A 25263-nucleotide genomic window follows, 5' to 3' on the forward strand; every position below is an offset into this window, starting at 1 on the left:
TCACTTTCCAAATTGCTATAATGCCCCTACTTAGGTGGCTATTGTGCTCACTGACGTAACAGTTTATGCCAAGTGATTAGTGTATCATCCATCACATAGCAGATATTAAAAGCATCACAGAAAAATCTTCACTTAATGGCACCCTTTGTAATTTCAGCAATGTAGTGTTAAGAATTGACTCACAGGGGCCTGGTGTGAATGGATCAGAGACTAAAGTCTCACCTTGCAACCACCAGGATCCCCTATGAGCGCCAATTCATGTCCCGGCTGAGCCACTCCCATTTAGCTCCCTGCTTGTGGCTTGGGAAAGCCGTGGAGGATCAGCCAAATCCTTGGGTCTCTGCACTCACGTGGAAGATCTGCAAGAAGCTCCTGGCTTTGCCTTGCTTGGCTCTGGCATTGTGGCCATTTGGGGAATGAACCAGTAGACAGAAAATCTTTTTCTCTGTCTCTCCTTTTCTCTGTAAATCTGCCTTTCCAATAAAAATGAATAAATCTTTTCTAAAAAGAATTTACTCACAAAGGAAAAAGTCCAAACAGTTTCTGCTTTTTAAGGGGGCCCATCTAGTGTAAAAAGTCAACTCTCATTGGTCAACACCCTTTGGCTTATGAAGTCTCCTTTATTCAACCTGATTTCCTATCTTTCAACTAGTCGCTGTTGGAACTGAGCCTGGTAGGGTCAGAGGCACATCCAGGAATGCTCATGCATGTTCTGCGTTGAACAGCAGTGCCCTAGAAAAGGGGTGTTTTGGGGTGGAAAACTGGCCTGGTAGTATGCATCGGCTTGAATCTGCATCCATCTGGACAGGGTATCTTTCTAATTCCCCCAGAGACACTTGAATAGACTGCTAGTGGCCCTGCTTCAATATCTTCTGCAATGCCTCTGGCTGTGTAATCCCAAAATGAGCATCTGCAGTGATAGGGAGCTTACTATCTGCCAAATGTGCCATTTAATTTTGTGATGAGTCAGCTGACTTTCTAAGACTCACTATCCTGTGCTCCTCTCATTGTCTGATAGTGCCTGAAACATGCAGTAGTAACTAGCACATTCCCTTCCACACTCACCTGAAACTGCACTTTTCCCACCTGCAATCCTTTCAGTAACTCCTTCTGGGGCATTCCATGCTTGTATTAAATGTAGGTAGCCCTGCTTGTTCATAGTCTTCTCAAGTATGAAAATCAAACCAAAATATACTTTTTTCAATGGGATCTAAGCAGTAGGGAGCTAGGATAACCACTTCCCTCATTCTGGATCCTGTTTCCACCTACAAAATTCAGGACTGATAATTTCTGATAGATCTAATTTTAATGGGTTTTTGGAAGCTTGAACTAATGGTCAAAGTTGAACTATCCCTTTTTTTTTTTCAGCCTCAAATGTCTTCCTAGAAATATCAAACACCATTCCAACACTAAGATTTTCTGTTTGGACAAGCATCAGAATAAGGAGTCACTGCAATTTGGAAAGACTGATCAAATAACTGGTTCACTCCCAGGTCTCCACAACTTGCAGTTGCAAATGAGTTTATGCCAACTCAGTGGTTCTTAGCTAGCAGGGCATAATTGTAAGGCCACAGGTGCTTATGAGTCCACCCTATTCCCAATCTTTGGGGAAACCTGTTCTTTCCTTCAAGAACCCTTGTCAAAACACACTGCCTGGAAGCCACTTCAGCAAAGCTGGCCTGGCTCCCAGAGTGCCAAATCTTTATTGACTGAGGAAAAAAATACTCTCCCTTATGTTCTGTGCAGGATCTTGGTCCCTGGATCCTATGGACCTATTGCTGTGTTCATACCACCATACTTTTCCTCATTAAACAGCTCCTTTAGTTTCTGTCCATGTTTTTCTGGACAGATAAAGGACTAGATCTGACCATCCACAGTCACATATGTGTCAATTATTTCCTTGAGGCAGGAGGAAAGACTTTTATTCATCACCTAGTGCAGATGAATAGCAATATGAGTGTCAGGTACGCCTGCATGTTGTGAAACTTTTTCTGTATATTAGTACACAACACAGAGGAAAAAACACATAGAATTAATGTGATGCTGGTTGAAAAAAAAAAACATTCAAATATTTCTGAAATTTGTGTTTTCATTAAATAGATCTATTCTATTTTCTATGTTTAACAGATTCTTACATTCAAGTCACAATACTATTTTGATCTCTACAATGGGAATATTACTTAAGAAAACATGACAGAAAAAAACTTTACATAAGAGCTTGAGGGAAGTACAATAAACAATTTTCAAACTTCAGTGAAATTACTTTAAAAGATGAAAACTAACCACTTACTAGTTCATTCTAACACTAGAGGTGAGACCTCACTAACGTCAGGATTCATTTTAAAATAACAAGCTAATTGTAAAAAAAAAAAAATTCAATTGTCTTTCAATTAGAACTGGCTGCATGAGAAGCTTTAGCTTAGTTATAGTTTAGATTATCCTTCTTCAGTGTATCTTCCAAATGCCAGACTCCAACTGACTTCAAAGTTAGTTTCATAAGCTCAAACATATTGATTGTGGAGGGATAAAAGAGAATTGCCCTATTACCGCAAATACATCCCTGAAATGTGGTGGTGGTACCTAAAGGGAGGGCCAGTGAGGTAAACAGAAACCTCAGGGTTGACAAGTTGTAAAGGACAGTAGAAGGAAAATCAATGCAAGTAAAAACAAACAACGCAAACGAAAATGCCCCAAGATAAGTGACCTCAGCCTCATCAACTGTCTGAAAATTTTAGCGTAGGTTTGAACACAGAAACTGTGAAAATAAACCTTGAAGTACTTTTACAACTATGTCCCCCAAAAGAGAATCTCCAAATTAGAAGACAAAATATTGGAATATTTTCCTTTATTTCATTAAATACATTTGCAAACTCAGCTTCTCTTTCTGCACCTTCTGGGACTCCCATAACTCTTATATTTGGCCTCTTAATAGTGTCTTTCAATTCTTGAATACTTTTTTTGGCCTGATCCAGCTCTGCTTCCAGCTTTTTGTTTGCTTCCCCCTGATGACAGGACATTTCTTCCAATTCTGAGATTCTTTCTTAGTCCGTGCTGGAGTATCAGTCTCTGCAACACCACGCCGTTGTGTCCACTGCTTTCCTGTGTCTGTCAGTCTCCAGGTACCCCTCTGCTGTTGTTCTGTCCCTTCCTATTTCCTGAAATATGTCCTCTCTGCTTCATCCTGATTAAATGTTTTTCCATCCGCATAAATGTGTCCTTACCCTATTCCGCCATCTTGATTCTCCCTCTACAATTTATATGTGGTAGTATTTGACAGTTTGTTTCATTGACTAGACCTAAGTCTGAACTTTGGTTCACAAAGGGAAACTGCTTCTCCTACTTGTCTCTTCTCAGGTAAGCCTGAACTCCAAGACCTTTCCATAAGCTTCTAGCCGTACAGCATCATTTGAAGCTGTCTTTAATTAGGAGATTAAGGAATTAAGCCAAATACCAGTGGGACTCAAAGCTAGGATCCCAGCAGGAAAGTATGGAACACACCCAGGACTGGGAGATTAATAATGTTCTACTGTCTTTGGTATATCTTTAAAGGTTATCAAACAGACTTGTTAGTCATAAAATTTAAGAAAATAGGGTGTAATTAGCAGGCTGAACCAGTTCTTACACTGTGGCAATAAAAGAAGATGCTCTAAAATGTGTTTATCATTGCCCTATTAATGAACTTGCCTTAAAAGTGTTGCCCAAGGACATTTTATCACAATATCACTGTTCTTGTTTTCAGCATTCTGTTTAAAACATAAATATATGGCAACCAAATAATACATTTTTCCCTTTATTTATTTAAGATGTACAGCTGATTGAATGCATGGCCTCTGGAGTTAGTGTCATCTTGGTGCTCTGTTTTCTGACTCAGAGAGTGGTCAGGCAGCATTCCTGTGAACGGCTGGTGTCTACTATGCAGCACCATCTAAGGACAACCACTTGGTTTCATAGCCAAACAAACCTGTTGCTGCTTCTTTTTTTCTAATCCTAGTCAGTGGCTTCTAACTGTGAGAACTTGGATAAACATACAATATCTTTGATTTTCAATTTCCATGATGGAAAACAGAAGATAAAATACCTTTCACTAGTCTGAGTATTCAATTATACAATCTTGAAGAGGGCATGGCAAGAGAAGGTTCCTGATAAAGATCAATTTCTTCTATCACAAAGACCATTCTTTCATTATAACAACAGGTGAAACATGGTGTGTTAGATTGCTGAACTCCTAGAGCAGTAAAGATGTTATAGTTTGGAAGGCAACAGAGAAAAAAATGTGTCCACTCTTTGAAGTGCTATTACAGAGTACAACTAAGTTTCTCTGTCCTGCTGCAAATTTCAAGTGGCCCTATCACATCTCTATGAATGCAGTGTAGCCACTTTCACATATAAAGTACCCCCCAGGTGAGGGGGTACTTTAACAACAAGTCCTGCATGCATGTATATACAGCAAAAAAGGAGTGTGGATTTAATTTATCAAAATATTAACTGAAGTTATGTTAAATGATAGGTCTGCACCAATTAGTTAGGCTTCCAAGTTGTCATAATTCTCTTTACTGCAGAGCATCAATCCAAGGCATAGCTGACCTACATAGTTACTTTATTACATTGGAGTTCAATACTTACTTATGCATCTCATTCATGGAACATTTTTATAGGTTTTTTTCTCTACGACAGTTTTACTACAGTGACAAGCCCATAAGTCTGAAATAAATAGGGGTAATGAGGTTTGTCTTTCATTTGAGCCTTCATGTTCACAGCCATAAAAATTATGCAGAAATCACATATTTTAATTTTATATAATGGATGTTTTCTCGCATGAGAAATAGACTTCTTGAGTGTAAGATGGATTTTGAAGAGAAATAACTCCATTACTAATGCCTCCTCTCCACTGATGTTTTATTCTTGTAATTAAGATTATGCAATCATAGCACAGACACAGATACAACTAGTGCCTTGAGGTATATTTATGAAGTAGGGTTATCTGGGGAAAAATATTCAAGCCCAGATGTATCCAGGCCATATTACTCTCCTAAAAGGTATGTTTAGGTCAGTCATACAACATCCCAGAGAAAACGCTCCAATCTCTTAATGCTGTGTATATTTTTTAAGGAAAGGAAGCAGAAAAATAGGCCACTCCTGGCAAACAAAATAGCTCTGACCCTAACGGGAAGTCTCAGAGCTTGTACAGTGTTGTCTTCCACTCAGCTCAGCCAGACCTGCTGAGCCAGCTTCTTGCTAGGTACGTGAAAGAAGATGGAAATTAGTCGCATAACCGCCCCCCCTTGAAATACGAATCTCTTCTGAAATTAACAATATTAAATATTGGTATAGTAATACCCAATAGCCCTGAAAAGTCTAAAATAACAGATAGTAAGAATGCTCTGAGGTTCTTGTCTGAAGAAGTTACATAACAACACAAGCCTTCATCATGTTCCAAGATGACTGGTGATGGTTCTGTCAAGTTTTAATATTTTAAAGGTTTTCTTTATTTGCTTGAAATCAAAACAAGCATCTATTTTTACTACACGAATGGTGAGTTTTGTGGCATTGTAATCTGCTTTCCACCTTTCTCTCTATCTCTAGGGAGCTATGAAAATCAGCAGCCTAGCCGCCATTAAAAGAACAAGTTTAGAACTCCCCAAAGCCTCTGTCCCAGGGAAGCATCATTATCTGACTATCTCTGCAGTTTGGTAGGAACCTTGCTCAGAGCTTGTCTTTATGTGATCTGACTTAGAACTTGTTTGGTGAATATAGCCTTAACCTGCCCAGGGACACTTGTGGGAAAAAAATCAACATTTGTTTAAGACTGGTATTGCTTAGGTAGTGATAAAAGTTTAGGCCAACAAGAAGCTGATAAAAAAAAAATTTAAAGGATAAATTTGGAAAGATAGCCCTCTCAACCAGTTTTGAAAAGCTTTAAGATATTCCTAAGAAATGCAGAAGGGCACACACAAACACACACACACTCTCTCTCTCTCTCTCTCTCTCTCTCTCTCTCACACACACACACACACACACACACACACACACACACACGCTTAGACCTACATAAATGTCCAGGTGCTGACAGCTCTCTTTTGGCTAAATCTGAAGCTCTGTGCAAGCAGAAAGTTAAGGAAACCTTGTCAGGGAATTGAAAGAAGCCCCCACAAGCAGAGTTTTCCTGCAGAAGTCAGATATAGTTGTTCAGGGATTTTAAGGCAATTTCTGTCTAACCACTAATTGACATTTGAGTTGGCTGAGTAGAAACCTTAGTGGCCATACTCAGTAAGGAACACAGATTTCACAGATTCAGCTAAGGTAATCCATTAAACAATAAACAGTCATAAACAATAAATAACAACAAAGTTAACAGCAACAATAAATAAAAATGATTGTTGCGGGCCCGGCGGCGTGGCCTAGCGGCTAAAGTCCTCGCCTTGAAAGCCCCGGGATCCCATATGGGCGCCGGTTCTAGTCCCGGCAGCTCCACTTCCCATCCAGCTCCCTGCTTGTGGCCTGGGAAAGCAGTTGAGGACGGCCCAAAGCTTTGGGACCCTGCACCCGCGTGGGAGACCTGGAAGAGGTTCCTGGTCCCCGGCATCGGATCGGCGCGCACCGGCCCGTTGCGGCTCACTTGGGGAGTGAATCATCGGATGGAGGATCTTCCTCTCTGTCTCTCCTCCTCTCTGTATATCCGGCTTTCCAATAATAGTAAATCTTTAAAAAAAAAAAAAATGATTGTTGCATGGCAGAGGTGTTGGGGTTGGGGGAGTGCATAGACATATTCTAATTTTTCAGAGTTTTAAAATTATGACATTTAAAATACTCAACTAAAAACTATGAATCATACAAAAGAACAAAAAGGTATAACTGAAGAAAAAACAAAAAGCAGTCAATAGATTGTCTCCGAGCAACCACAAATGGTGGACTTACTAAAGAATTTAAAGGAGATGTTCTAAATATATTGAAGAGTAAAGGAAATTCAATATAAAGACCTAAAGTATAAACAAAAGAATAAAATAATGTCTTCCAAGTAGAGAATACCAATGAAGAAATAGGAATTATTAAAAACAACCAACAGAAATTCAGAAATTGAAAATTTCAGCACCTATAATGGAAGGCTCACCAGAAAATGCCGACAGCCTGTTCAAGAAGGTAGGAGAAAGAATCGCGGAACTTGAAGAAAGATCAGCTGAAAATACTGAGACTGCAAAAATGAAAAAAGTGAACAAGGAAGAATAAATGGAGTCTCCCAGACATGTGGTACACCACCAAGCATGTAAACACATGGATATTCGATATTTCCAGAAAGAAAGGAAGGAAGAAGGCAGAAAGAATATCCAAAGAAATAATGACTAGAAGCCTCCCATATTTTATTAAAATAAACAACAACTTACATACTAAATCTCATAAAACTACAAGTAGTATAAGCAGAAAGGGATATTTCCTAAATAAAACTATTTTAACTAAAAAAGTAAAATTTAATTAAGACTATTTTTAATCTGAATTAAACTATTTGTCAATAAAACAATCTTGACAGTAGTAAGAGACATGACTCATGATATGCAAGTATTATCAATAAGATCAATAGCTCAATAGGATTCATAGCTTAAAAAAAGGATAAATAGCTCCATAACCAGAAACTTTGAGCATCAACAGGTTGTCGCATGGTTTCACAATAATTTTATGAAAAGACTTTAAATCAGAAAAAAATACACATCAAAAATGAAGGTGCTAAGACTTGGTCAGGGGCATGATAGCACAATGGTTAAGGTCCTCACCTTGAATGAGCTGGGATCCCATATGGGCGCCGGTTCTAATCCCGGAAGCTCCACTGCCCATCCAGCTCCCTGCTTGTGGCCTGGGAAAGAGTCAAGGACGGCCCAAAGCCTTGGGTTCCTGCACCCACATGGGAGACCTGGAAAGAAGTTCCTGGCTCCTGGTTCCAGCTCGGCGCAGCACAGGCCGTTGTGGCCACTTGGGGAGTGAATTATCAGATGGAAGATCTTCCTCTCTGTCTTTCCTCCTCTCTGTATATCTGCCTTTCCAATAAAATAAATTAAAAAATCTTAAAAAAAAGACGTGGTCAGATAAGCAGAAGCTGAAAATTTTGTGCAATTTGTCTTGTAAGAAACACTGAATGGAAGCATTTGACCTGATACGAAAGAACACTGGAGAGTAATTTGAATCAACATGAAGAATTAATAGCACTGATAAAGGTTCTCTATATGTAACATAAAAGTATAATTTTAACTCTTTTCTCTCATATCTTATTTAAAACACAACTGCATAATGTAGTAACTATGAAAACTACATTATAGGCTTATAATGTATAAGGGAAATTTATAGGACAATAATAACACAGAAGAACAAAGAGGGAACATTACTATACAGGAACAAAGATTTCATATACTTTATCAAATGCTATTAATTCAAAGTAGATTGTTACAAAAGGAAATGTTAACTTCAATCCCCAAACACTAACAACATAAAAGAAACAGGTGAAATAATATGATGTATTAGAAAATATGTGTTAAAACACCAAAGCAGGAACTATAGGAGGGCTACAGGAATAAAAAAGACATAAGAGATAGAGAAATTGAGTAACATATAGGTGTAATTTCCAGCTTATCATCAGTTACATTAAACATAAGTGAATTAAACATTCCAGTCAAAAGGTGGAGATTGGAACTATGAGTCAAACAATATGATCCAGCTCTCCACTGTCTAAGAAACACAGATACACTTTTTAAAAAACCACTAACAAATAATAGAGAAGTTTAAAAATATATTTTGAGAGCAATGAAAACAAAAGTCAACACACCAAACCATGCAGGTTTTAAGAAGCTCAGCAACTACTCTGAGATACTAGCCAAATAATAGTAAACTAATTTTACAGTGAGCAGAAGGACGTCCATAATAAATACTAGAAGGGAAAAATTTAAAAGTAGAGAATATGATACAATAGTGAAGATGATGCAATAGTCAAGATAATAGAAGTTGGCTCTTGGAAAAAAAAATTGACACAAATTTAGCTAAGTTTATCCAACAATAAATAAAGCGAACTCAGTCACTAGAATCAGGAATGAAACAGGGACACTATTACTAACTTTATAGAGGCAAGATTTTTAGGGCATACTATGAATAATCATGTGTTACTATGGTATGAATGTATGTGTCCCTCCAAAATTTAAGATGGAACCCAATCCTGAAGTGGTATTAAGAGGTGGAGCCTCTCAGGAGTGATTAAAACAGAAGTGCTCTGACTTCATCAGTGGAATTCATGTGCACATGAAGGCAATGTTAGGGGAATGCTAGGTTTTGTAATTCTTCTGCCTCTTGAGTACACAATGTCACCTTCCATTCCTTTCATAACTTTAAGACACAACAAGAAGATCTTTGAAGCGGCAAGAGCCACCCTCACCAGATACTGAATCTGCTGGTGCTTAATCTTGAATTCATCAGCTTCCATGGCCATAAACAAGGCACAGGGGCTTCACATTATGTAATTTCATCCCAGGGTGCCATTGATCCTGAGATGGACTTCTGCTTTAAAAAATTAATATGAAGTGGAAAAAATTCACATGTATCACAATACATATTTAAGAGATTTCTGGTATTTCCCACCCTACTCCCACTTCCTGCCTAAATTTTCCATCCATTCTCCCCATCCTTCCTTATTTCCTTTTTTCCCTAATTTTTACAATAGTATATGTTAACTTCATTTATTATTCCATATGTAAAGATATCAACACTGGCAAGTAGATAACAATAATAATGAAAAACAAAAAAAATCAAATCAAAACAAAAAAATTATTCCTCAGGTATATAAACAAAGGCTGTACACAATAATAAAACTCCAAAAATGGCACTCTCATTCTTGTAGATTACATTTTTTTGTACTATGTGTATTAGTTATCACAGACTAGGTGAAAGATATGATACTTGTCTTGGATACTGGCTTATATCACTCAGTATGATGCACTAGATGCTGCCATGCAGCAGTGTCTTTTTAGTAGTCACAATGCTGTAATCTTGTTTTCACAATGATTTTAGATAAAAGCATATTTTTTTGTTTTATACCATTCTTCTGGAAAAACAGAAAATTCTATATGTTGACTATATGTATAAAGAGAATGTTAAACAAAATAAATTGTTTAAGACATTTCAAAGATTTCTTCAAATTTAGAGTGTCACTCTTTGGAATTGCTTCTGATCACTGATGGTCACAAATATTCTTGTCCAAGCCTTTAGGGTATTGAAGATGCATCCTTTCTTAAAAAACACCATGCTGGGGGAAGGACTGTGGCCCCAGAGAGTTAAGTTGCCTCTTGGGATGCCTACATCCCATACCCAAGTGCCTGGGATACAATCCTGTCTCTGTTAGCTTCTGATTCAGTGCCTGCTAACAGGCACCATGCAGGGCAGAAACTGATGGCTTAAACACTTAGGTCCCTGCTATCCACATGGAAGATTAGATAAAAGTCCTGGCTCCTGACTTTAGTCCTAGTCCTGGTTGTTATGCTTTTTCTCTCTCTCTGTTCCTAAGTCCATTCTCTTTTTATGTGTCTGGAAGGCAGAGTAACACACTCCATCTAAAGTCATTTTTCAATCACATGTAAGTATGTTTCACAGCTGTTGGGATCTATTCTTCAGAACATTCATTTTTTATTTGCTTTAAAATACATATCTTTACGATTGGTCTAAAATTTAAATTTTTGCTGTCTGTTTTTCTCTACCCCATCTTTTAGTAATTTGGCAAATTTTAACTCTCAATTCTTTTAATATAAAGACAGACAATATAAGTACCCTGTATCCATATAATAATTACATCAAGCTTAGATGGGAGATTTTTCATGTGCTGGCCTTTAAATCATTAATGGACATTTGGCTATAAAAGTAGGTCTGTTAACTTTTCGTGTGTTCCTGATGGAATTCACCATAGCCTTAGAGCTTTTCTCAGAAGGTAACTTGTTATAAGAGAAGTGGCATTTGCATGTTTCAGAGTCAGAACCTGTACAGTATATAAAGCATACAAACCTTAAATTTGATTTCACTTCACCACATCCAAGGATCCAGGATGCCAAAAATATGTGTGAACATTTGAAACATTTCATTTGCTGCTTTTTCCCTATGATCTAGTTAAAGAATGTATTGTCAATCGGCATACAATACTGCCTTTAATAGAAAATCTAAACGCTGGGGCACATTTCACTATCAACTACCTGAGAAATTGCTTTGTGTCCCACTGTTATTAAAGCAAAAATTATAATGTTTATTTGAACTAATCAAATACAATAGATTATAAACTGTGTATTGTTAATAAAAGTTCACTCTGTGAGTGCACATTTTGGTAAATTATTTATTTATGTTAGCATTTAAGAGTAAAAAAAAATGCATTTGACCAGGATAAATGAGATATGTTGATCATGGCTTTGCTTTATACCTTGATATTAAAGCTGGTTTTTCAACCTGGTATTTTAAAAGCTGCTTTGGATTTTTCTTTTTTCTTTTCTTTTTTTATTTTGATGTACACTAACCTCCTGCATGACAGAGGTTAAAATTTTGTCTGCACCTGAGTTCACTTGAGTTTATATTTGAAATGTGCATGTTTATTTATACAGATTTCAATAAAGCTATTCAAGGCCTTAAAAAAAAAAGAATAACAGAGAAAAGGGAATAGAAGGAGAAAGAGAAAGCTCTTTCATCCATTGGTTCACTCCTCAAATGCTGCAACAGTCAGGTCTGGTCCAGGCCAAAGCCAGGAGGCAAGGATTCCATCAAGATCTCCCAGGCTGGTGGCAGAGACCCAAGCACTTGAGTCATTTTCTGCTGCCTTCCAAGGCACATTATAAGCAGATTATGCAGGACTCAAACTGGCATTCTGGCATGAGACGTTAGCCTTCTGAGGGGCCATTTAACTGGCTGTGTCACAACATTGGCCTCAAAACAAAAACACTTTAACAAGACAGACAAAAAAGAGTGCTCATCTATCATCTCTAGAAGATACTTCCAAGATGCTCACACCTATCTGCAAGTTTTAATGCTGTCATTTTATTAAACTTACTAGGAGATGCCATTAGGAAGATTTTAAATAAAATCAAATTCATAATTCCTTCCTCAATTGGCCCTTCCTTGGTTTATGGGAAGCAAAAGGGCTGTTTTTGTTCAGTTATGCCAGTGTTTTATAATCTAGAAACTACCCCAAGACTTACATAACTTGGCAGGTTATGTAGGAACCTTAGTCATCTATTCCATGTGGTTGTACTTCCTTCATTTCTTACCTCAGCTGCCATTCAGCCATGTGGTGCATGTGTGCGTGCATGCGTGCGAGTGTGTGTGTGTGTTCTGACCATTCTAGCAACCTCTAACACCCAAACAATGGATTTTAGATAGGCTGTTGATATTTGAGTCTTTTACGCATACATGCCCTCATGAAGATGCAAATGTTTCTAGAGTTTAAGGCCTTGATGTCCACAGAATGAGCCACTAGATAGCCAAAAGAATACCTTTCCGGCACAACTTGAAGGCAGATCTATAGCTTTGAAGGCAGTGATGTTCTCAAAGGAACAGTTTAACAGGTACTGGTCTGTCATGGTGTGCAAGTACCCTAACCATCCTGCACCTCAGTTCCCTCATTTTTATAAAACAAAGATTAACTGTGTTTAACTCAGTAGGCATTTGTGAGATTAACTAACACAATAAATATTCGACATATGGCAGATTTCCAATGATGGTTAATTCTCTTTCCCTATGTAATCATAATGCACACAATAATGGATTCATAGAATCATTGCTTGCTAGAACACAGATGCTTGGAGAGACATGATCTGTTTTATCTTCCTCACTTAATCACTGAGCAGATTAGTTTTCAAGGACTGGCATAACATGGAACTATGAAAGTGGGGCCTTAAGAAATTCATTCCCCAATGATTCTTTAGTCCAGAAGACTGGAATCAATGTACCAGTAGGATCTCGCCCTTCCTGAAGGTTCTAAGTTAGACTATCACCTGCCTCCTCCAGCTTCTGGTGACTCCTAGCATTCCTTGTCTTACAGACTGCTCCAATATCTGCCTCTGTTTTCTTTTTCTGTCTCTTGTGTGCCATCTCCTCCTCTTATAGAGACACCAATAATTGGGTTTAGTAGCTAGTGTAAATCCAACATTATTGAACCTCAACAGCCCCAACTAATTATGTTTCTAAATAAGTTTCCATTCTGAGGTTGGAAGCAGACATGATTTTGGGGGATGATGTTACTCTACTATGACTCACTAAAGTAAGTTATACAAGAGAACAAATTTTCAACTTTAAAATATTTCTTGAATGCTAAATGATCTATTTTATCTACTTTTTTTTAGAAGTGGTCTGTAAAAGTATGAATTTTTGCTTTAGTGCAGTCAGAATTACTTTATGTGGCAACACAGAAAATTCTTTGGATTAGACAACAGACCTCATGCAGAACTTGATACAGCAAGCTGAATGCTATGCAAAGAACAAACAGGCCAATAATTTATACTTGAGCACAACTGAGTTCATACAAATCCTCCAGCTGCTCCATTCCTGGGAATTTCTTGCTGGCCATGTGTCTCCAGAGAATTTCAGCCTTGATGTGATCTTAGACTTTGCCTGTCTCTCCCTACTCTTTCACTTACTTCATCTGAATTATCTACTGAGACTCTTCTTAAAAACAAAGACCCTGGCCTCACCCTGACTTTCTCTCTCTCTTCTCTCTCTCTCTCTCTCTCTCTCTCTCTCTCTCGCGTGCGCGCTCTCTCTCTCTCACTCTCGCTCTCTGTCTCTCTTTCTCTCTCTCCACCCTTTCTTATTCCCCTTATTACTTTGCTTTTCAAATAAATAAAGCAATCTTTTAAAAAAAACAAAGCATCCTTTACTTTTCTTATTGCTGCTGTAATAAAGCATTTTTAACTTAGTATTTCAAACAGCACCAAGTTAATATCACACAATTTTTATAGCTCTGTAGGGAAAAGTCCCTTTCCTTGCATTTTCCACATTCCTTGGTCCGTACCTCTGTTCTTTTATCTTCAAAGTCAGCAATGAAAGCATGATTCAATCACCCCAACTTCTGCATCTGTTGTCATATTTTCATTCACAAAGATTGTAAATTATGTTGGACCTATCCATATGATCCAGGATAATCTCTCCATCTTAAGATGCCTAATCAGGGCAGGCACGATAGCCTGGCAGCTAAAGTCCTCACCTTGCACACACTAGAATCCCATATGGGCACCGGTTTTAATCCTGGCGACGCCATTTCGCATCATGCTCATTGCTTGGGAAGGCATCTGATGATGGCCCTATGCCTTGGGACCCTGCACCTATATGGGAGACTTGGAAGAGGCTCCTGACTCCTGGCTTTGAATTGGTTAAGCTCAGCTCTAGCCATAGCAGCACTTGGGGAGTGAATCAGTGGATGGAAGATCTTCCTCTCTGTCTCTCCTCTTCTCTGTCTTTCCAATAAAAATATAAATAAATGTATTTTTAAAAGATGCCTAATCAGATATCCAAAGCCCATTTTGCAATTTAAGGAAACATTCTAGGAATTAACACATGGATTCCTTTGAGGAGACCACTATGATGCCTGCCACAGCCTCTCTTCTTTTCAAACAGAACATTTTCACTTTCTGCTCTCCAGAGATTCCAGGTTGATCTGCATGCCTCAAAGTTTCATTAAATAAAAAGTTGACTTTTAACTGCTCTGGGATTTCTAGCTCTACTCTTGTCTTTCTCCAGTCCAAACAAATGAAAGCTATAGTACAAAGATCACATTTTTGAGAAAACATATTTTGAGCTCCCCTATTCTCAGAAGACTGAAGTGATTCTACAATTGGATTATTTTAATAACATGATTTTCATTAAGTTCATTAAATGATTACATGAAAAATTCTTTTGGCTAGTTATCTTCCAAAAATTATAGATGTCAGATTATCATTTTCTTAACAGCTTAAGTAAAACTGAGAACATCAGTTCCCAAAGCAGCCATACTTCTACCTAGAAGATACATAAACAGAATATGGCCAAAGATATTCTAAACAAAATGAAAATTTCTAGCTGTCAAGACCTTTATAAATGTTCTTTCCAGTTTCCAAGTACATATTATTGTTCAAATTGCTTGCTCTTATGAAGGATACAAAAGAGCTTTATTAAAGGTTGAACAAGAGATCCAAGAAAGTTTATTCAGACTAATTCACCAAATTTTCTTAAATTGGGCTTCTTAGGAAAGGCCCTGAACTGAGAAAACATGAAATGATTATGAATAATCATTGCATTAACAGTTCTGCATTCGGAACAAGAGAAGTACATGCTTCTTTCTGATCTGTTTTGTTTCTGGAACAAAAGAAGTTGAAAATCATGTTCCATTCTGGGAAATACCACTTTAAGAAGAACTAGAAATCTGAAGCAAGGGAAGAATCAAAAGGGTGAGTGACTATGAGATAAAAAGAGCAGTCAAAATCTGGAACAGTAGTGAGACTGGATCATTCAGCACTGAGCCGCCGTCATCCTAGGTGGGCAAGGCAGTAGATTAATCCCTATAGGATCTCAGTTTGCCATTTCTACATGCCATCTCCACACTGCTTCCCAGGTGATTTTCTACAGCACAAATATAAATACACCATTCCTTGGTGAGTAAACAGGCAGCAGGCCAGTCTTCAGGCACATTAGGAGAGTCTGGGCATCTCATAAGGTTCCAAGAAGATCTTCACCTCAACCAGATGTCTTTTTTGTGCAGTTGAGTGTCCTCAGGAGGAGATGGAAATTATCATCAAGGAGTATGCTGGTCTTTGATATCAGCTTACAGCCCTAATTCAAGACTCCAGTATGCATACATACCATGTTCTCTTACTCAACACCTTTGCTCACAATGCTATTTCCCCATGGAAGATGGGGTGCATCATTAACTCCTATTAATCTATAGAATCTAACTGAAGTTTCTGCACATCCTAAAGGATCACCTTCCATTTTTCCCATAATAAGTTGAGTGTTGTAGGAGACTAATACTCTACCACAAAATGTGTTAGCATTATTTTGAACTGAGGGTAACTGAGGGGGAAGATCATTGCAAAGCCCTGTCTTCTCTTTATGTGTCTTAAAGCAGGAACTACGATGGGTGATCACCAAAAGCAAGTTAAGACCTTTATCTCCCTGGAGGTGGCATCAGAAAAACATATATGTCAAGCTTTACAGACTCCCATTTATTTCATTTCCCACCATTTTCCTTCCCCAGAGAGTTAATGTCATTTTCCTATGTCTTGCTCCTTCTGAAAAAAAAAAGTATTGGTCTTGGTTGAAGATGCTATAAAACACAGAATTCTAAGCCACTTCTTTGAGATTTACTTGTTTTTCCCATGCATGTATGAGAAACACACATTGATAACATCTGCTTGTGCTCCTCTTGCTAATCTACCTTTTTGTTTGCTTGTTATAGGACATTATGCTACCTAAGAACTCAGCAAGGTAGAGAAAATTACTCAATTTCCCTGCAGTAACTCTCCCATGTAATTAAACATCACTTTGGGGATAAGTATTTGGTCTAGCAATTAAGATGTCGGTTAGGACAACAGAATCTATGGCTCTGCTCCCTATTCTAGCTTTCTGCTAACACACACTCTAGGAGGCAGTAACAGATCACTCAAGTATCCAGATGACTGTCACCAACGTCACCTCTTCTATCTTCTTGTGTCTCTGCTTAAAAAACTGAGACACATCTGTGCTTGAGGGGGCACTGATCAGTATTAAAGTTGATCATCATGGAGCGAAAGGCACTGTGAGAAGGAGGAAATTTTGAGTATCCAAGTCTGGTAGCCAAGATGAGAAACAAACGGGGAAATCCAGAGCATAACTGCTCTGGTTCTTACGTCTGGTCCAAAGGATGAAGTCTAAGTCTTACAGAGGAAGAAGGCTGAAGACAAAATCTTTACAAATAAAAAGTGTGCAAAAAGTGGGGGCACATGGGCCCGGCGGCGTGGCCTAGCAGCTAAAGTCCTCGCCTTGAAAGCCCCCGGATCCCATATGGGCGCCGGTTCTAATCTCGGCAGCTCCACTCCCCATCCAGCTCCCTGCTTGTGGCCTGGGAAGGCAGTTGAGGAAGGTCCAATGCTTTGGGACCCTGCACCCACGTGGGAGACCTGGAAGAGGTTCCTGGTTCCCGGCATCGGATCAGCACAGCACCGGCCCGTTGCAGCTCACTTGGGGAGTGAATCATCGGATGGAAGATCTTCCTCTCTGTCTCTCCTCCTCTCTGTATATCTGACTTTGTAACAAAATAAATAAATCTTTAAAAAAAAAAAGTGGGGGCACACGCATGGATGTTTAGGGACCAGGCTATTGGTTGTGACATACAGGAAGGAGCATTCTTCTCATTTTTGTACAAAGTACTCAGTCTTCTTCAGGTATGGGAAGCTAACACCTTTAAGACAGTACCAGGAGCCATGGCAGTGCAGTGAAGAGTCCAGCCATGCTCATGAAATTCTGAACTGGATAAGAAAGCACACACCCTACAGATGCTGACTCTGTCATGTCCAAGGGAGAGGATTTGTGACTGAGCACTTGGAAGAAACAATAAGTCAGCAGTAAAATTGGTTTAGAACAAAATATTAGAGACTGTGAGAAATATTTCAAGGTTGACTTTTACAAAAGACTAAGAATATTGTGTTAGAATGGAGAAATCACTAAGCAACCAATTAGAAATGTTCACTCTTATTGGAGCCCTATTTATAAATGTCCTTGTGTGAAGCCCTGTTTGATTCTGTTTATATTATATGTTTAACTACCTCCCCTGCCCCCACTGTTGTCTGTAGGCCTTGAGATCCTTGAGGATGGAAGACTACTGATTTTTTTAAAAATGAAATTTTTGCAGTTGTACCATAATGTAGAAGAGTATCCAAAACAGAAAAGCTATTCAATATATACTTGCTGGACAAAGAATGACTATCTCCAAGGAACACATTTAGAACAAAGCTAAGAGAGTTACAGAATCCAACTATGACAATTTGAATTCTTCAACAATTGAAAAAAAATTTACCATGTAACATATTACAAATTTTATCACTGGAGATATTGTCAAGGAGATACACACCTAATGGAGAGGAATGAATCAGATCCTTTGCAACTCCTGAATTGGTTGTTAATGACTGCCCTGAGACCAAGAGGAAACTATCTGTGAAAAAGAAGTTAGCCTTGTAAGATACTAAGTAGAAGTAATGGGCTGAAAATGCAATGAAATTTTTTTTTTCCTTGAAAAAATTGTTTTCAAGAACTAGCCATGGAAACCAGAGTTTATCAGACTTGAAACACTATCCTGAAATCTTGTTCCATGAAGCCACAGAAGTTATATCTTAAACACTATACTCATAACTATGATGGATGGTCAGAGGACTGAGGCATCTAATGGACATTACCTACAGGGAAGATGTAAAATGATGAAAAGTTAGAGGAAAGATTATAATGTGTTGACTACAGATTATGATTTGTAGAGTCATAGACTGCTTCAATGTCTTTTCCATGCCACTGGCAGAGTGAACACTAGAGCAACACTTGTCTATTCCTTTAACTTCCAAAAAGAGCCTGAAAAAACCCACATACACAAGAGAAAAATTACTGGAGAATGCAGAAAAGGTCTGTCATGATAAATGAAACAATCTATATTAATTTAAAACCATAAATAGAAGGGTTGAGTGGACTACCTCGTAATGCCAAAGGTCAAAGACACTTTTAAATGTCTCTTTAAAGACAACATGACCTTTCCTTCCATCTTTCCTTCTTTGTCATGAATTCTGCCTATGGCAGCCTGCCTTCAATCATTTCATTTTAATATGGAAGTTCTTTCAACCCTAAAAATAATAAAAAAAAAATCCAGTAGTATTTAACTCTGAAATAATCATGAGAACCTGCATTAAGCAGAATTTAAAAATAATAATTTCAAAGGCTGGGCCTAATAACACCTGAAGTTTTTCCCTCTCATATATGAGACAGATAACTTACATTAAAACTGTCATTAAATAAATAAATCAGTACAAATGCAGGACTTTTAAAAATGCATTCAATGTTAACTTACCACATTTCATTAAGAAAAATTGTTGAGTATCAATTAACAACTCACTGCATTAGATAAAGATTAGCTGATAGATGTAAACATAAATACATTTTCATGAATATGAAAACCTCAGTCAAACGCCTTATTTCTTCTACTTTAAATTTCATTGTAAGGTAGCATCTTCAAACAGTAAAATTTACCTTTTCAGTGTGTAGTTGTGTAACTCTTGACAAAAGCAGCTGTCTAACCACCACAAGAATGATGCAGAAAAGTTGCATCACAACCTGAGAGCCCCACACAGCCCTGTGTAGAAAAACCATCTCTACCTCTCTGGTCCCTGTCAACCAGTCAACTGCTTTTTGTTCCTAAAATTTTGCCATTTCAAGAATGCCCTACAATGGAATGACACAATATGCAGCAAATATTTCTTTTAAACTTCATATATCTGGTAAAAAGTAAGGAGACTAACAAAAGTATCCGTCGTAATATGCTAGTTTATATTTCCTGAACCTAAGGGAAATAATGTGTATAAGGTAAATAAGAGATGTAAAATATTAAATTATCCTTCAATAATACATCTTGAAATAGTTTAAAGAGAGTATTTTGAAAATGTAGATCATACAAACTTCACTTTCACTGCACTGAACAGCATCTCCCAATATTCTGCATTCACATATTAGCAAATTATCCACAGTTGATTCTCCTTGAACAATCAAATTTGGAAAATGATAACACACTCACTATTAATGGTAACTTCTAGGTTTTAAATTATGTGTGGTAATAGGAGCACAGTTCAGAGGCCAAGACAGTTTTATCTAGGAAATCTTGTCCTTGGATGAGGTAATAAGAACTAGCAGCATGACATTGAATCCATTATTTCAAACTTGCTGAGGGCCTGGTATTGTGGCATACTGCATAAAGCTGCCTATTGCAATGCTGTTATCACATATAGGTAATAGTTTGAGTCTCCTTTGCTCTACTTATGAGCCAGTGCCTTGCCAATTCTCCTGGGAAAGCAACACCAGAAGATGGCCCAGGCACTTGGGCCTTTGCACTCATGTGGGAGATTGGAAGAAGCTCCTAGCTCCTGACTTCCATTTGGTCCGACTCTGGCTGCTATGGCCATTTGAAGAGTGAACCAACAAATGAAAGATTCTTCTCTCTCTCTCTCTCACTCTCTCTCTCTCTCACACACACACACACACACACACACTCTCTCTCTCTCTCTCTCTCTCTCTCTCTCTCTCTCTCTCTGTGTAACTGCCTTTCAAATACATAAATTTTTCCAAAAGATGTGTTGATCTTTGTTGGAGAATTAAATACATATATTGTATCTAGGATAATGTCTGGCACAGTTAACACTCAATAAATAGAAGCTTCTCATACAGTTGGTGTTCGTATCAGCAACAGCATGAAATGGATATCATCAAGTGCACTTTGATCAATTTTACTATTTTTAGCCCTTCCTCTAGAGGCGATCAAAGTACAGAGAATTCTATAGGTTTCTGGTAGTTGTTCAGACATTATTCAAGGAAATGATGCAAAGTTAAGGAATATTCATCAGTTATTCCTATCCTCATTTTTATCCTCTCACAGCCTTAAACATATCAATGGGGACAAAAAGTAAGCTACCACAAGCTTTCACTCTTTTCCCAAGAGTGTTAACAACTAACGATAAGGAAATGCAAAGGGGATGAAAAAAAAAAGGGCAAGCATGTAGCAGAAAATTTGGTGTTTTTCTTAGTTTGGGAATATCTAAAAATATTACAAGGCTCAGGGACATTGATACTAAAAGCTAAAGGCAACATACAAAAACCAGTTGCAAGCTTGTTGTATAAGCATTTATTTTTAAGCTGTAATTTTGTTGTGAATTCAGAATTATAACAAGGTATAACACTTGGTTACACTTGTTGATGCAGAGAATAACTCCTAACTTCAGAGAATTACACGATACTGTTAACCCCAAGGACCCAGACAAACATGAAGCCCACAAGCCCTACCTGTTCTCAGCATCGGCGCTGCACTTTGGGGACAACAATTCAAAGGATTTGGTAAACTTCACCACCTGCCACAAAGAAAGATGGTAAATCTGAGTCAATTAAATTTTCCTCAGTTTAAAATACTGTCATAAACGTTTTCATCTTTGAAACTACTATGACAATAATCGGAGATTAAAAAGAGATTTCAGGTGAATAAATCCCAAGAGGGAGAAGAGGAAATTTCCATCCCACATTTTGTATTTTACATCTTATACAGCAGACATTACCAAAGCATAACACATTCCACAAATCTGAATATATTAACAATGAGATGTACAAAGAAGTTTGGTTGGCTAGGCAAAGGGACATATCATCTGGATAAAACTTTTTTATACTGCCCTTTTAGCAATCCTGTCATAATCCATGGTAGGAACAACAACAAAACCCACAAAAATCATGTCCTCTATCGACCTCATGCTCCTTTAAGCAAGTTTTCTTTGGATTTTCATTGGTCTCTGGTAAACTCTTTATTGCCAACATCCAAAGGTAAGAAGAGGAAGCCACATATTTCAATGATTGATCATCATCAGTGTGAACACTTCTCTATCCATTTAACTCAGCACACCCAGTACAACAGTTTGATCAAAGCTTAACTATGAAAGGATTGAATGGGTGCAGAAAGATCAATGTAATTATTCTGCTTATTGGTGGCTTTTGGACTCAATATAAACTATGCTTCTATGATTTAGTTTCCTTATTATTATGCTAAAATTAAACATTTTGTCTGCAGTCTAGAAATAAAGTAGCCCTTAATTTTTAAGACTATTTCTCAGATTCACACCGTTAAAGTCAATCTATCTCACCTTTTAGTGCCAACTCTTCTGATAATATTTCAAAAGCTGAGTAACAAGGCAATATTTCTGACCCTCTTTTGACAAAATACACCATGAGATAGAAATGCAAGTCCCCTACATTGAAAGGAGTATATTTGAATGTCACTGGGTGCTTCCAAGTTGACATTTAGGTTTATTAAGCCAGATGTAGTCATGCTTCAAAAGTCTTTTAAATTAAACACTTTCAAGGAATTGATGGGCACCTGAGAAAATGATTTGGAAAATGGAAACAGATTAATTATTAAAGCAGCTTTATGAGTGAGGTAATGAACCTAAACTAGGAAAATGCAACGTGAAGGAAAAAAGTAATAGGAAATAATGGCTTTTCACAAAGAAAATTGTGGTACTGGATGAATGCAGGGCAGTGACAATAATTCAACTAAAAGTTAGTATCCTTGACAATTAGAGACTATATCAAAAAGCTCATGGAAGAGTGAAATTTTGAATATGAGCTTCTTCTGTGACAAATTTATTTTTTCAGAATACATAGGAAATGTGTATTATGAGAAAATTTCAAAATTCTGTATACACAAAATATATTTATACATTTAATTCTATTTTCTACAAACTTTCTGAAGTTCCCTCAAATTTCATTTCATATTACTATGTGAATCAGGCCTCTATCAAGTCACTCATTGCACTAAATGAAATACCCAGAAAGACAAATACCATATTTCCTTTTATTTGTGGAAGTTAATACACAGAGAACAAAAAAATGTGTAGATGGCACATTATTTGATATGTTATAATAAATATCACATCACTCAATCATGCACATTTCACTCATCACGCACATGACAATATACACATTATGATCATTATCATGAACACTTCACTCCGTGACATTAATATCCATTTTTAAGAAAAAGTGGTATATAGTATAATGTGTATGTACATAATATCTACATATAAAGTGATGTTCAAAAATGTTAAAATTGCTAAATTTTATTTTATTTTTTTAAATTATTTATTATTTAACTTCATTAATTACATTGTATTATGTGACACAGTTACATAGATACTTGGGTTCTCCCCACCCCTCCCCAAACCCTCCCACCATGGTGGATTCCTCCACCTTGTTGCATAACCACAGCTCAAGTTCAGTTGAGATTCCCCCATTGCAAGCATATACCAAACCTAGAGTCCAACATCTTATTGTCCAGTCAAGTTCAACGGCTTCTTAGGTATACCCTCTCTGGTCTGAAGACAGAGCCAGCAGAGTATCATCCCAGTCAATTGAAAGCTCCAACATACCATCAGCAAAAATTTACATCATTATGGAATTAATTGACATAGTAATGAGTAACCAATATCTTAAAGATAAATGCGAGTTCCCAGCCACCTTCTGTGACCACCTCACCTATATTTCAATTTTAGTTTATACACAACATATAACATTCAAAACATAACATGTTATACATAACATCATATCATCTTAAATTAAGGCAAACATGTGGTATTTAACCTTTTGGGATTGGCTCATTTCCCTTAGCATTATGGTTTCCAGTTTGGCTCATTTGGCCACAAAGAACTGCATTTTGTTTTTTTAATAGCTGAGTAGTATTCCATGGAGTAGATGAACCATAGCTTTCTTATCCAATCCTCGCAAGATGGCCGACTCGCAAGATGGAGACTTGCAAGATGGCCGACATAGGAGGAAGACTGTGAGAGAGCTCACAGACAGAGAGGGCTAGAATGCTACAAAAGCGTAAGTGGAGCAGCATAGAACTACAGGGAGAAGAACGTGAAGTTCCCTGGACAGTGTGGAACCAAAAAAATCCACACAACTCGGAAGAGCAACCAGGGAAAAACAAAACAAAGGGCAGGGAAGACGACTTTCCGCTCCTGACCTGCTGAGTCACCTTTGAGTGCAGACGCTGAAAGCCGCAGACCGACCCGCAGACCGACCCACAGACCTACCCACAGACGCTGTGGCCGTGAGGACCTGCGGTGATTGGGACCCTCTAGCATCTGCTCACCCTGGTCACCAGGACCCACCAGGACCTGCGCCCGCTGCAGACACCAGGACCCTGAGTCACTGGGAAGTGCCGGCATCCACCCACCCTGGTCGCCAAGCCCCGCCGGGACCTGCACCAGCCGCAGCCTCCAGGTTCCAGCCGCAGCCTCCAGGTTCCAGCCGCCTGGACCCGCCGGGACCAGCAACGGACGCAGTAGCCGAGAGACGCACCCGCGGCTAGGGTTCCCACCAGAGGAAGAGGCAGACTGCAAGAACCTGAGGTTTGAGTGAGTTGGGTGGGGACAGTGGTGGGTTGGAGGCTTCGGGAGTTGGCCCCCCAGGGGCATGCACAGAGCCTGAACACAATTGGTGCTCGTCTCCCCGCCCCTCCCCTCCAAGACTCCAGCGTCTAGAGACACCGGGAGAGTGCCTTGAAACTGCCAAAACAGTGTCTGGGAGAAAGGCAAAAGGCACACTGAATACTCCCCCGTGCCTTTGCGGTCTGGCACTCAGCTGGGCGGTGCTATCCCACAGGAACCCAAGCACGCCTCTGGGCTGGGCAGTCCCGTGCTAGCGTTGGGGCGGTCGGTCCCCTGCAAGCGCTGGGGTGGGCGGGCCTGCGCAGGAAGCGCTTCCAGAGAGCACCTTGAACACCCCACGCCCTATAGTCCGTGCTTGGGAGACGAACCAGGAGAGCACTGCGGACCCACGTGCAGGAGGCATTCCCAGAGAGCACCTGGAACCTCCACGCCCTGCAGTCCCTGGCACTGGGGACACACCGAGAAAGCACCTAGAATCCTCCGAGCCCTGTGATCCCATGCACAGGCGGCGCGCACAGAGAGTGCCTTCACTCCCCCACGCCCTGTGGTAGCATACCTATAGGGGACGAGCTGAGAGTGCGCTTTGAATCCGCTGGGCCCTGGAAGTGGCGCCCTGAGGTCCAGTGTTCTGGAGACGCACCAAAAGTGCCTTGAAAATTCCCACACCCTGCTGCTCCACGCCTGCAGACTCCGATCTCTACAGGATAGTGCTTGGAGACCCCTCAGCACACTGGTGCCTAGGTCTCTCAAAAAAGAAACACTAACACAATGGGAAGAAATACCAGAAAAGGTAATGATCCAGATGAGAGTGCCAACACCCTACCAATAAAGGATCAAAAGCCAATGTCTATTTCGGAGATGCGAGAGAAAGACATAGAAGATCTACCAGACAAGGAATTCAAAAAAATAATGTTAAAATATGTCAGAGACAATGAGAAGAATTGGGAGGACTTCAAGGAATTCAAGAACCACATAGCCTCAGAAATACAGCAAATGAAAAGTAAAATCCTTGACTTAGAGCACAAAATTGAGAGCCTAACCAACAGAACAAATACAGCAGAAGAGAGGATCTCTGAAATGG

The 25263-nt window shown here is 38.8% G+C and overlaps 1 protein-coding gene across 2 annotated transcripts in view; it reads right to left on the bottom strand.

Annotated features, from left to right (window-relative positions):
- PDE11A (phosphodiesterase 11A) overlaps positions 1 to 25263 on the bottom strand; it is a 418861-nt gene that overhangs the window by 202214 nt on the left and 191384 nt on the right. For both annotated transcript variants that reach the window (XM_004577021.3, XM_004577022.4), the window contains exon 5: positions 21034 to 21098. In XM_004577021.3, coding sequence (XP_004577078.2) covers positions 21034 to 21098 — 65 coding nt within the window. The remainder of the gene's footprint in view (positions 1 to 21033; positions 21099 to 25263) is intronic.

The sequence above is a fragment of the Ochotona princeps genome, chromosome 5 (genome assembly GCF_030435755.1).
Source record: "Ochotona princeps isolate mOchPri1 chromosome 5, mOchPri1.hap1, whole genome shotgun sequence".
In the NCBI taxonomy this organism is placed as follows: Eukaryota; Metazoa; Chordata; class Mammalia; order Lagomorpha; family Ochotonidae; genus Ochotona; species Ochotona princeps.